Below are 14,469 nucleotides of genomic sequence, written 5' to 3' on the forward strand. Positions count from 1 at the left end.
TTTTATTGATCGCGCGCAAAGTTTAGCGCTGTGCGGTGCGTGCAAAATGGCGCATTGTGCGACATTTTAGGCGCACTCAGTGCGATGTTTCGCTGCACCACCCAGCGCTTAACTTTGCGCGTCCTAAAGGGCTTTAGGCGTGCTAAGGGGCTTTAGGCGTGCTAACTAAGTTAGCAGCCTTTTGTGAATCAAGCCCAATGTGTCCTAGGTTCATGCACTTTTATCTTATCGGCATTGCTTGGATCCAATCGTGATCTGTTATGACCTCACCCACTCACATGGGGCCCACTTCATTTATTCTGCACAGGGGTCCATCGCTGGCTTTGTCCGCCTCTCGCTTTAGTTTCCCTTTAAGTAGTGGAATATCCATAATTTATTTCATTACCGGCTTTCTCCAAATTACCACAGTACCCATTTTGAATGTATGTGTTTAGCCACATAGAGGCCTGTGTTAATAAAACAGTGAAAGTCATTGCAGTCCACACGATCTGCGCATAGCCCGCAGGGACTGTACACCGCAAGCAGCATTCCCATTATATAAAGATTATTTGTGTCAATAAGCCTAATAGCACTTGATTGTGCAAGCATGTCATAGATTGCTTTATATGCCAGCCAGGGTTGCTTGCCAAGTCCAGTCTTCCCCTGGCACAGCAAGAAACATGCTTTATGTCACTGCATTCCTTTCTTGGGGTTTAGGAGAAGCCATTCGGTGACTCATAGTTCTAGGACTGCTGAGCCTGTGGATTTTATATATATTTTTTTGCCACTGGCCTCTATTTGTCATTTAGTAAAAAGGCTGGAGAAAGTGGCAGTCCTCTGCTTGCATCTGCCTGGAGCGCCCATGACCTCTATTTATTAAGTCAAGTGCTGGAGATGGCGAGATTTCTGACTTGTCTCAATAAACATGGCTCATTGGCCTTTTAAGCAGTATTCTTGTTTGGTGCCTTCTAGTATGACCGTAAGGGGGATTTACACAGACAGGCACAGAGTAAATTGGTCTCATGCACACTGCAAACTGAAACCTGGCAATTTCTTGTATCATTTCATTGTGGGATGCTGAGCCTGTAATGTTGGTCTAATACACAGGTAAGCCTTTACCTTCTTAAAACAGAAGATGTTTGCCAATTTCACTTTCACTGGAGTAAGGAACAGCACCCACAATGCTTCACTTCAGGATGACGGGCAAAATAGGCAAATTACTCTTTTATATCCATGAAAGCTGGGCATACATCCAAAACCACTGGTTTATAGCCCACCACTAGGCTATTTCTTTGACAAACCGTTTAAGAGCTGGTTCGTGCTGCAAGCACTTTTCTAAGTGCCAGTGATTTGAAAAACTCTTGTTCTTGCTCTTATTCTTGTAAAGCTCTTGTTAAAGTGGGTTGTCGGCCGTAAAATCAAATTCCATTTACCCACTGCTCTGTGTTTATTATGTAGTCTACATGCAGGCTGCATTGAAAGCATTCCAATTTAATCATAATCATTTCTGCTGTAATGAATCTTATCTCTGTCCTGGCTCTATTCTGGTACATCGCCGAGGAGAAGGAAGCTTGTTATCTCCCCTCCCACACTCCTGCTCCTCACTGATTGGCTGAGGGCAGTTCAGTGTGACACGAGACTGAGAAGAGAAAAACACCTCACACCTCTGCAGAAGCTGCTGAAATATGATCTATGCTATGTTCACATGTGTTTACAAAGCAAGCTAGATATGACAGTGCAGTTACTAGGACAAAAAAAAAAAAGAGTAAGGAAGGAAATGACATCAGGATTGGCTTCAGGCCTCTTGCACACTACATGCGATTTGGATTTGCGATTTTGAATCTAATTTTTAATTGGTCCTGCATGCTGAGTTTTTTTTCTGTGTTTTTCTTCTTGTGTTGATAGCATCCAGGGAAAACCAGAATCTTAAATTGGCAAATTGGGCTCCTCTGACATCACTTAGACGTGCGTGCTCGATCCCGTCTTGCTGGTGTTCCGGCGTGCACACTCCACAGCCCTCTGCAGTTCATGCTGTGGAGACGGGAGCGAGCGCACACATCTAAGTGATGTCAAAGGAGCGTGGTCAAGGGAGCAGAAAGGAAATACTGCTCATGCGCAGCACAATATTTCCATACTGGTCGATTGGGTCAGGAGCCAGAATGGGGAGAACAGAGGCAGTCTAGTTTAGGGACCCAGCAGGGAAATTACGCTAATGTGATTGCGTGGACAGCACCCCCTCAAACAGCTAGGTTTCAGATAGGTTGGAGTAAAGTAAACTACGCCCACATTATTTGGCCATTCAGAATACTTTGTGCTGTAGAGGGTGCTGTGAATGGAGAACTGCTCCCTATGAGGTTTCCTGCTGGGTCCCCTAAACTAGGCTATCGCCGATAGGGCATTGCAGAACCTCAAGAATGTTAAGGGCATCTCGGCAAAACACTTGTGTGGTCATTATTACTCCGATAGTTCTGTACAAGACCTGTGTGAGGGCCATCCTTCTCCTCAGTGTGCCATACTGTAGCTGAGTAATTCCAGGCCGTGGAAAACAAGAGCATTGCTTAGTCTGCTCTGAAAGCAGGTACTACATAGCTATTCTAACTGAGATCTCTCCCTCCTTTCCTCCACAGGACGGCTTCACCCCATTGGCCGTAGCTCTGCAGCAGGGTCATGAGAACGTTGTGGCTTACCTCATCAGTTATGGAATGAAAGGAAAGGTCCGACTTCCAGCCCTGCACATCGCAGCTCGAAATGATGACACGCGAACCGCTGCTGTCCTATTGCAGAATGACCCCAATGCAGATGTGCTATCAAAGGTCAGCTTCCTATAACATGATATGTGAATTAGTATTTCTCTGTTTTGTGTACATAGCTTTAATGAAGCTGGTTTATCAGCACGAGTGTAATGCAAACAAGGGCAAAATAGGAGCAATGAGTAATCAGTCAGAATCCTTATAAAGCTGTGTGCACACGCCTGACTTATGTCAGCCAACAATCAAGCGTGTGTACGGCACCCTATGCCCAACTTGCAAGCGAGCAATGATTAAAAAAACGTGGTGTTAAGTTGGAACTCCACGTAAACACAAAAGTTTACTTTGGAGAGTCTTTAAGAATCTTTGAAGCTGATTAGTTAGTTGAATTTGTAAGTTTTCACCCAGTCCTCAGGCAACCTAATTATTCATATTGTACTTAATTCTCTTGAATCTGATTGGTTATTTGAAGTGAACCCAAACAGAGGTGAAAACTACTCCTTTGGTATACTAATCGGTTTGTAAATGCACACTTGCCACCAGAGGCACAAATAACATTATAAGTGGATATTCTACTTACAGGAAGGCTCGGTTCCAACTTGAGGATCTTTTCCGATGGTCCATTTGGCAATGAGTGGAACGGGCCAGTTCAGTGTCCGCTTTGCTCCGTTTTCTTGTCATGTTAGCACCATAAATGGCCATGGAAAACACATCTGGTCCTCTGGAAAAACGGAGCAGGTTGGGACTTTGCGGTCCATTCGGATCCAATCTTTTTCACAAGTGGAAATGCACCCTATATTTAACAATAGGATCCGATTCCTGCGTTTTGCAGAGGTGTTGAAAATGTACCGAATGGGTACATTTTCTACACAAGTGGGAAGTGAGCCTAACTGCTATGAATTACAGTAACTATAAACTATTGTTTTGTAAATGGTTTAAATAAAAAAGGTGGGGGGGGAGGGGAGCTGGCCTCGACTGACCGCCTCCTTAAAGAACCTGTTTAGGCTTGTTGCTGAGATTTCTCTTTTCAAGATTTCAGTGGTTCAGATTACACATCATCACAAACAGATCTTGATTGTGTGTGTTTCCTTTATCTGTTGGGGTCATCCCATGGTTATGTCTGGAGATCTGACCTCCCTCTCAGGTTTATGGACAACCTTATTTCTTGTTGCTGCTATGGAGATCCCTCATGGTGGCTCATCGCCTCACTGCTCAATGGTTGTGCCTGATTGCACGACACTATGGGCCTAAGGGCCCTTTTACACTTAATCCGCTGCGTTTAGTGCGCGTTTTTTCCCCAAATGTAATAGAAAACCTATTTGCTACAATCCCCACATGCTGGCTTCCACACAAAAAAAAAAAAGAGTACAGTACTCTTTTTGCGGATGCCAGCTTGTGGCGATTGTAACAAATAGGTTTTCTATTACTTTTGGGGAAAAAATGCGCATACACATACTCACGCAAACACATGCCCAGTGCAGCGAATTAAGTGTAAAAGGGCCCTAATGCAGTAAAGTGCGGTAAAGTTGCCACATGCAGGGGGCACATGGCAATTTTACCATTACTAGCGCAGGGGGAGTACTGGCTGTTAAACCATGATACCCTGTGCTACCCTGCATGTTACCACAGCAAGGCATGCATGATGCCAGTGCTCCCCCTTGGGAGTAATGGTAAAATTGTTGTGCGCTTCCTGCTCATGGCAACTCTACCATACTTTAGTGGAACAGGCCCTATGTTCAGTGTGAAATGATGTTTAAGTGGACTGGTTGTATTCGTAGGCTTCTTGCCTTGTCTTTAGGGGCGTGACTAGAGGGGAGCAGTCCCTGTGACTGCAGGGGGGCCCAGAACCATAAGGGGCAGAGACGTCAGTAGGGTTGGTTTAACCGGTTGCATAAACTCATGGTGTCACCCCCTCTTACCTCATGAACTTCCAACCTCACCAGGTAGTAACGTTGCTTGTTATAGGGCAGCGGTAGGGAACCTTGGCTCTCCAGCTGTGATAAAACTACAAATCCCAGCATGCACTTGCCTTTATTAATCATGACTGTGGCTGCAAGGACTCCTGCAATGCATTGTGGGACTTGTAGTTCCTTAACAGCTGGAGAGCCAAGGTTCCCTACCCCTGTTATAGGGGGATGTTACAATGATCACCATGTGGCCCTGGTGACCTCTGAACTCCGTTATCAGCTCAACATGGAGCATCCAGAAGGTAGAAGAGCAGGAGGGAGAAGTACATCAAGCACTAGCCTGGTCTGTATTTACATAGCCTACTCCAACCTCCCTTAGCCTGCAGCTTGGTGTCACCCCCTCTTCTAGTGACACCTGGTGCGATTCTCACCTACTGCACCTACCTAGTGACGCCACTGGTAAGGAGGCCCCAATTACTACTTCACTCCCTCTGATCGAGGGGTCCATCCTTCAGATCAGGTGTTTTTGTGGCTACATCTGTTATGGGGGTGAAAATCACGATGGCGACACTTGTTTTATGACTATTGCATGATGGCCCCAGACTGTGAGGGTGGCACAATTATTTATAGTAATGCCCATGTTTATATTGTATTATGTTTTGTTCTTTATAAAACAAAAAAAAAGTACCTATTAAAAATAAATACGTATGTCTTCACAAGCAATTTTGTATTTTTCCATTACAGACAGGATTCACTCCCCTGCACATTGCAGCCCACTATGAGAACCTGAATGTGGCCCAGCTCCTCCTCAACAGGGGTGCAAATGTTAATTTCACTCCTCCGGTACAAAACATTGACTTCATTTCACTTGGCTGTAATGACCGGAGAGCTCCCTTATAGTCTGATAACATTGTGGTCTGTCTCATTGTGTCTCCCTCAGAATGGTATTAGCGCTCTGCACATCGCCTCACGACGCGGGAATGTGATTATGGTGCGGCTTCTGTTGGATAGAGGAGCCCAGATTGACGCACGCACCAAGGTAACAATAAAGCCCTGCCATGTACAAGGGATGGCTCAAACGCAGATAGGTTGTTATTATTCATGGTATTATCTAAAGGCTTATGGGAACTGAGCTTACATTCATTCTAAAAGGTATTGCAGACCTGAAACTTGAATATATGACATACATAAAATATGATGTATGAAAAATTGCAGCAAAGCGAGCTGTTGAAAGCAAAGGTTCCATTGTTCTGAAGGAAGATTGCTTGGCGGGGACATGCTTCCTTTGATTTGTTTCTATAGAACTTTTGGCTTAAAGGACATCTGAAGTGATAGAAGGGCTCAGTAGCGTAGCTACCGTATTTTTCGGACTATAAGACGCTCCGGACCATAAGACGCACCTAGATTTAAAGAGCAAAAATCAGGGAAAAAAATATATACTAATTCTAGGAGCATCCATGGTGCCGGGGCATTTTCTGGACATTCTCCCCCCTATCTGTCTCTACCTAAGCAACACTGCCCAGCTATACTAACCCCTGCAGCCCTACCATCTACACTAACTACCATACACTAACCCCTGATGGCCCATAAGCTACCCTAATGTCTGAAGCTGGACATGTTCAGCCAGCAATGTTGATGAAAGCATCGATTTTAGCAAACATGTCAGAAATATGCACAAATAGCAAAGCACTTGATCTAAAAGCACTACAGATCATCATATCACATGTGGTAATGCTGGCATACTGTACCCTACTCCAGGAGTTGTCCAACATGGTCTGGCATCTTTTTGAATGCAGAGTGCAGCAATACAATGTGCGGTGTGCTGACGAGTTAAAAGTGTTGCTGCAAAGGCCGTGCAATGGAAAGACTTGACCCAGAGCTAAGCGGTCCCCATGGAAGTGGCAGGTGATTCAGCTGCAGGAGGGATGTGCGCTACAGATGGTTACATTAGAGGCACTGGACTGGAGATATCGTCACGGGCGGGTAGCGCAGCGGATGTCTGAGAAGAAGCCAGTCCCCGCAATTCATCCAGCCACGCCGCGCGAATGTCCGAGAGGAGGCCAGTAGCAGATGATTCGGCGGCAGGAGGTTGCTTTAGAGGCGCTGGACTGGAGATATCGTCACGGGCGGGTAGCGCAGCGGATGTCTGAGAAGAATCCAGTACCCGCATGTCATCCAGCCGCGCCACGCGAATGTCCGAGAGGAGGCCAGTGGAAAATGAATCAGCGACAGGAGGCTGCATCCATTAGAGGTGATCGGCTGGAGATATAATCACGGGTGGGTGACACAGCAGTTGCCCGAGAAGATGCCGGTGCCCGCATGTCCTGTAGCCGCTCCGGGAACACCCAACATGCTTTGCAGCCTGACTTCCTTAAGGGGGCATGGTCACAATCATAGTACACGTTACTTAAAGTGCCCGGGGCTGTTATTTCAGCGTATGGAGATGGAAGAGGACAAGACTTGGATCGCGTCGGCTGGTAAACGATTCTAAACATTACCAGTTACCATACATTCGGACTATAAGACGCACCAACTTTTTCCCCCTTCTTTTGGGGGAGAAAAAGTGCGTCTTATAGTCCGAAAAATACGGTAATGAGCTGTGGGCCCTGATGCAAGTTTTACAATGGGGCCCCCCAAACACTCTATACATAACAATTGATACGGCGCACAAAACCTACCAATGGCAACTACAGTGTCAGAGGAGCAAGAAGGGGATGGGGAGGAGTTTGTTAATGATTATTATCATTCCAGGCATCTATAGAAGTGATTATTATGAGCACAGGACCAATAGAGAGCTAATACTGCAGTTGAGAGAGAGCCCCTTGGGGCCCCTCTGGCCCAAGGGCCCCAATGCGGTCGCAACCTCTGCACCCCCTATTGCTACACTCCTGGAAAAGCTGACATATTGATTTCCTTTTAAAGAATGCAAATTACCTGGCTGTCCTGCGGATCATCTGCCTCTAATACTTTTAGCCACAGGCCTTAAACAAGCATGCAGCAGATCAGATGTTTAACTGGATTGGCCACATGCTTGTTTCAGGTCTGTGATTCAGACACTACTGATGGAAGCAGGTAATTTGGATGCCTGCAGATAATGGACAGTTTGGGCGCAGCCATAGGTGCTAATGCAAATATCGTCTGGTGGGCGCCGGGCCAGACCAACCAACATTTTTTCGTCTTTAAAAATTATCGTTTTGAAATGTATAATTTTAAAATATATAGTTTTTAAAAATAAAATAATTTTTTGTATTTACATTTGCGGCAGGGGTGGGAAGCGATTAATGTTAGGGATCAGGAAGGAGGGCGTTAAGGTTAGGCATCAGTGAGGGGGGTTTTAGGGTTAGGCGTTGGGAAGGGGTTTTTTAAAGCTAATCTGAGATGAAAAACTAACTATAACAAAGTAACTTGTCTATATATCTTATCTAAAGTTTAGATTTATTATCTAAAGTTTATGATTATTTATTCCTGTGATACAATGAGGGCAGCCATGTTATGTTTGTCACATTGTCACGGGCTGAGGGCTGGAGATGCTATCATCTTGCCTGTGTGTAAATTCAGTCCCCTCTCCTCCTCCCTCCTCCCCTCTGCCTCTGATATCAATGGGTAGTAACCTCCTCCTCCTCCTGCCTAGACTGAGCTCCCATAAGCCCTTGCTACAGTGCCAAGGCACAAAAGGAGCTGTGGGAGAGGCTTGTTTAGTTTATAGGGAGAGTATTTAAACAAAACAAAAAAGTATTTGGCTTGAAGAATGCCCTATAAACTATATGAAAGGAACACAATTATGCAATGAGCAAAAGTTTATCTCGGATCCACTTTAAAGTTAGGCATCGGAGGCAGGGCCGGATTTCTGGCAAGGCCACATAGGCCATGGCCTAGGGCACTAGAAATATAGGGGCGGCTCATTGAGGGACAGTAAAGCTGTTCTATGCAGCCATCCCTATCTACAAGGACAGCTTTAACCTTTGAACTCTCTGTCCTGTACTTGTGTCATTCCAGCAAGACCTGTAAGCTCTATCCTGCAGGTACACATCAGCCTAACTGGGTCCATCATTAACGAAATGGCAAGCATAACATAAAAGTTCTTAAGGAAAACATACCTTATAATCTATATGCATATTACTAAAATAGCTATTGTCTGTGAAACCAATGATGGAAAGTAAGGGAATTCTCATTGGGGCACACAGAGATAACAACCATACAGACGGTATAGTCGGCCTAGGGCGGTAAAAAGTACAAATCCGGCCCTGATCGGAGGGGGGAGGGTTCTGTGAGAGAGTAGGGTTAGGTTTAGATGTAGTAAAATATCCGTAACATTTACCAATGTTTACTATAGTCATTACCACTGTTAATATTTTTTTGTTTTCACTTGGCGCTTGGTTCGTGATGTTATTTATTGTTTAGATTTATATCATCTTCACCCCGCGCCCATCTTTCCTCGTGCCTCTATTTCAAGCACGCACAACTGATGCATCAAAGATCAACTGGACTGCCAGGCAACTGGTATTGTTTAAAAGGAAATAAATATGGCAGCCTCCTTATCCCTCTCACTTCAAGTGTCCTAAAGGCCAGGGGCCCTGTAGCAGCGCTTTTTGCAGCACTTGTTGATGGCTGTCATTTGGCAGTGCTGCACCAGTGGAACCCTATGGGGATGGTTCCACAGCAGCGTTGCGATTGTGGCATGATCACAAAAGTGCTGCCTGTAGCAGTTTTGCAATTGATCCAGAGCGATTGCTATATACGCCAAAGAGGGCCAAATCTCGATTGCTCCGGGAATCGTGGCAAAAACTGCGGTTCTTTTGCATTTAGAAATCGCAAGTGATTTTCAAATCGCTATAGTAGACTTCAGACAAATTTACTGGATTTCAATGGAAGCTGAGTTAAAGGTTTTGTCTACTCAGAAGCTGTAAGATTTGTGGAGTTCCACATGGTGGTGTTGTTTGAGCAGAAGAAAGAGTCACCTTACTGTAAAGCAATTAATAAAACTATCACTTTGAAATAATTGTTTTAACAATTGTTAAGAGATATAATCATATCACATCGAACTGCCAAAAACAGGCATTCAGGGAACACCCCGCTATTGTGCGGTGTTCCCTGTCTGACCACTGGCCAAGCAGGAAGTACGGGTAGTTATTTGGCTGGTGTTGGCTCTGCCCACTTTTTCTAACCCTAAAGGTGCGTACACCTTAACACAACAATAACTCAATGAGCTAATTTGTGAGCTTTGCGGTCTTTGGCATCAATAATTTGCATTGAAATGAAACAAATCTGATTGGGTGTTTGTGGCTCCACCCCCTTTTCTGAATTTGAATCCCAGTTACCCAATGACCAACTGTACCAGGTTTGAGGCTTGTGGCATTAACAGTGCAAGAATGGCAGCAATTAAATATTCCCCTTAAAAATAAATAGGTGAATTCTGATTGGCATTTGTAGGCTCCACCGACTTTTCTGAATATTAACCCCAGTCACCCAGTGACCAACTGTGCAAAGGTTGAGAACCCTGCCAGTAACAGTGTAAGAATGGCTGCAATTTCTAGTGAAATTTGTATCTCTGCCCACTTTTTGGTTATGGGGATAAAAAGTATCCTATATGTTATTCCAGGTAATGTACTATGTGTGTGCCAAAGTTCATTAAAATTTTACTTTTTACTTTACTTTCTTTATCTCATGTCACTAAGGATGATATGAAACAGTGAGTAGAGTGTAGGATTCTAGGGACAGTTAGTGACATAAGGCAGGGATTAGAGTTCAGAATATTTTGACTTGGGCGTGTGGCATGTGTTCAGGGAGGGGATTTAGGGCTGGGAGTTATAAATCCAGGTGTGTGTGCGCATCTTATGCCAGATTATTCATTCCTTTTCACAAAAATCAATCCTGCTCAGATATCCTAAGTTTAGGTAGGTTGTGTGGCTTCTTATTAGGAGATGTGTAGAAATTGCCAACAAACTTGCATTATTTTGTGTACTGCTCTCCACAGGATGAGCTGACCCCTCTGCACTGTGCTGTGAGAAACGGACATGTCCGGATCTCTGAGATTCTCCTGGATCATGGTGCCCCCATTCAAGCCAAGACCAAGGTATGACCAGTCACGGTTTAATGACCTTCACAGTAAGAGAACGGGAGACAATAAGCGCTTTTGTGAGCAATTTTGTGAATCATTTTACCGTACTTTTTTTGTGAATAATTTATTGCATTCTATTATATCTCACTACAGTGCCTCTTTAAGAGTATTCAGCAATTGTATGCAAATTGTTCCCAAACTTTGCCTCATGCTTTTCATTAACTATGCTTATACAGGTTTTGTGAATCTATATGAATTATAATTACTTATCAATCTAAAAAAATGATTATAATGTATTGACTGTGACATTTACAAGAATTCCATGAGCCCAATATTGGTACAATCTGGGATACATGTACAGTATGCTCAGATTGTAGGTTTTACTCTTGTCATTTCTGTCTTTATTCTTAGAATGGCCTGTATCCAATTCACATGGCCTCACAAGGAGATCACTTGGACTGTATTCGGCTACTACTGCAGTACCAGGCGCAGATTGATGACATCACGCTGGATCACCTAACGCCGCTTCATGTAGCAGCTCATTGTGGTCATCATCGAGTAGCAAAACTTCTCCTGGACAAGGGTGCCAAGCCAAATGCCCGGGCGCTAGTATGTCTTATATGTTACTTTCTCATCTGAGGGCTCACTTTATGAAGGGAAAATAAAAACAGATATTTTTACTATTGCATTTTTTCATCCCAATTAATAATCTTCTTTTTCACTTATTTTTAGATGTTATCACTTTCCCTAGTAGAATTTACACTCTACAGACAGTCCCCTACTTACAAACGACTTGAGTTCCAACATTTCAGAGATACAAACAGTTGTTTTCATGTACAAAATATACAGTATTTTTATTTTACATATTTTTTGTTGTTAAATGTTACAGTATATTTTAAACGGTAAAAGGTACTTTAAAACCATGTTGAAAACTACAAAAAAACTGTTTATCTACTTATCGCCCTTTGTATATCTATGACCTGCAGGACTTCTTCTAAAGTCCCAGGGGCGTAGATATAAGATTGCCGCTGCGATCGCCTGATGCACACTCTCGTTGCCACCTGTTACTACACTGATCAGTGAATGGTTCCCATTCACCGATCAAAGTGACTGTGATCAATGTTCACCAGCATCAATGAGATGCCGGTGGTCATTGACAAGTGAAAGGAAAACGTACACAATCCACTTCCTGTCTACTGGTACACAAGCCACTTCCTGTCTAATGGCCAAATAGTAAAATTACACCTACGTACATCAAATTAAATAAAAATACATAAAATCCCCCGTTAATTAACCTCTCCCACTCTCCCAAAGTTACCAAAATAAAAAACTTGTAAGTAAAAAAAAATGACCTTTAAAAAAACCATAAATAGTTACCATAGGTACTCAATGTTTTTAATATGTATGTCATGAGAGTATATTACTGTTATTTATGGAAATAAAGGCTTGTAATTAGTGACGGACTCAAAACTAAAAAAATGCACCTTTATTTCCAAATGCACTTGCACAACTCGAAATGAAGAGATTAGTTGGCATTTCTCTGACTGGCTGGTCTTGAATGATCAATATGCACAGGAAGTAAACACAAAGAGAGTAGTGGGAACCGTAGTAGAGGTCGCACTACTAGAGTGCCGTAGGTCACGCTATTAGCGTATCTCACTGTACTTCTGCTCGGAAGTAACTTTAATATTGCCATGTGCACGGTAATATTGTTCTATTCTGAGTCTGATTTAGTCTTTCTGTTGAGGGATCCCATCCCATATACACTCAAGTTCTGTCTTTCACGAAAATTCATAAGCTTTTTGCAAAATGAGGGATTTGCATCTGTTGGAATAATTGAGTGTTATTTATATTTTGTTTCCTTTCTCTTTTTTCCTAATTTATCCCTCTTGTAGAACGGGTTCACCCCTTTACACATTGCCTGCAAGAAGAGTCACGTCAGAGTCATGGAGCTTCTCCTGAAATTTGGGGCATCCATTGATGCTGTGACAGAGGTTAGAGAACAAGAATTAACTATTTTGTTTGTCATTTAATTTAACAGAGTCTGATATTAGCTGTATACTTTTCTGTTATCAAATTGTAACTTAGTGTTGGACACTAATACATACGGTATGTTTAATCATTGCCTCCTGATCTATAACATACACCGGTCCTCCAATGACCTCTGCCTGACCATCTCACAAATTCCTCACTCTCATGGGCACTTTCAGGACATTACATGAGCTGCCACCAACCCCGTGAAACTCCCTCCCACCCCCCTCAGACTCACCCATTCCTTCAACACCTTCAAGCAAGCACTCAAAAAACACTGCTTCAAGATGACCCTGGCTAGGGTCAGTACCTATTCAGTAAGGAATTCAAGGCAAGACTCCCTAACACTGCAGGGTGGCCCCTGAGCGTGTACCTGTGGCTGCAGCTCTTGAGCGCTTTGAGTCCATCAGGAGAAAAGCGCTATACAAATGTTCGTATTATTACTTGTGATTAGGATTAATCGAGCGTAGTTTCATGAGAAGCAACACTGTACCCACACGTATGTGATGGAGAGGCTGCGGCAGAGAGGGTTAATTTACCAGTATCACCGCTCCTTGCCTCTGAGCTGCACGTTATACTCCATCCTCCTGACAATTCCCCTTCACTGTCGTAACTTCTGCTGTGAAGGAGGAATTGTTGGGAAGATGGAGGGCAGTGGCAAGAGGTGGTGATACAGGTAACAACCCTCTTTGCCACTGTCCCCTCCCTGCACACGTGGGCACAGTTTCGCTTCTCCCAAAACTGTGTTCGATCATCCCGCCTGTGATCTGTATTTACAGGTCTGAACTTTGCTCTTTGCATAGCACTTCCTGTTGTTGTTTTGTGCCTAAGCAACAGGAGGGGCATTCAGGAACAGAGTGGATGGCACAGATCAATGATCAGGCCTGTCGTGAGAGTAAAGCTTTCACACCAGGCAGCAACATTAGGCCAAGTATACAGAGTGCATAATAGACAGGTTGTGCGGAGGAGATGTGTTGGTGAGCAATAGGTACCCAGAGTTCTCAAATGTTTTTAAGGGAACAAAACCAGTAATGCATTGTAGTCACATTATAAATCTGGGAGCAATCATGGGCTGTTATTATTACACTTACCTTTAAATAAGTGGTCCACAGTCACCAATATTGTGGGCTTCTTCACTGACTATGTAGTGTTCATACATTTGGCCTGTAGATGGCACTGTGCTGCTTTCATTTCTTATAAGATGCCCTTTACTGCTGCGTGTTGTTGGTTCCTGTTTATGTATGCTGGAGGAAAGTATTGCTTAATGTGGAGAGCTGCTGAAGCTTGTAAATGAACATAGTTGCAGTTATTCTGCATCCGTGATTACTGAACACAACATTTTAGAGCCTTTGGATTAGTTATACATAAATAACCATCAGTAACTAAGTCTTGCTCTCTCACCTTCTCTTCTCTCCAGTCTGGGCTCACACCTCTCCACGTTGCTGCCTTCATGGGACATCTGAGCATTGTGAAAACGCTGCTGCAGAAGGGCGCATCGCCCAACGTATTCAGTGTGGTGAGATCCAAAATATATATCTATGCATGTAGTCTGTCACTTGTTACTCGGGGAGGATAGGCACGGCTGATAGGTTTGAAAAGTACACTTCAAGGGAGGAAATGTTTTGCTGGTAAATGTTTTGTCAGGTCACATTGCAAAAGAGGGGTGGTGTAAATTACTTTTGCAGACAGGTTTGTGTGGTTCCCTATCCCACCTTAAAGGAAACATTAAAGGGCACTACAGCGAAAA

The 14,469-nt window shown here is 43.7% G+C and overlaps 1 protein-coding gene across 10 annotated transcripts in view; it reads left to right on the forward strand.

The window, feature by feature from the left end:
- ANK1 (ankyrin 1) overlaps nucleotides 1-14,469 on the forward strand; it is a 460,733-nt gene that overhangs the window by 280,754 nt on the left and 165,510 nt on the right. For all 10 annotated transcript variants that reach the window (XM_068274645.1, XM_068274648.1, XM_068274649.1 and 7 more), the window contains 7 exons: nucleotides 2,607-2,792; nucleotides 5,378-5,476; nucleotides 5,574-5,672; nucleotides 10,608-10,706; nucleotides 11,103-11,300; nucleotides 12,587-12,685; nucleotides 14,140-14,238. In XM_068274645.1, the coding sequence (XP_068130746.1) occupies nucleotides 2,607-2,792; nucleotides 5,378-5,476; nucleotides 5,574-5,672; nucleotides 10,608-10,706; nucleotides 11,103-11,300; nucleotides 12,587-12,685; nucleotides 14,140-14,238 (879 nt within the window). The remainder of the gene's footprint in view (nucleotides 1-2,606; nucleotides 2,793-5,377; nucleotides 5,477-5,573; nucleotides 5,673-10,607; nucleotides 10,707-11,102; nucleotides 11,301-12,586; nucleotides 12,686-14,139; nucleotides 14,239-14,469) is intronic.

This window comes from Hyperolius riggenbachi, chromosome 3 (assembly GCF_040937935.1).
Source record: "Hyperolius riggenbachi isolate aHypRig1 chromosome 3, aHypRig1.pri, whole genome shotgun sequence".
In the NCBI taxonomy this organism is placed as follows: Eukaryota; Metazoa; Chordata; class Amphibia; order Anura; family Hyperoliidae; genus Hyperolius; species Hyperolius riggenbachi.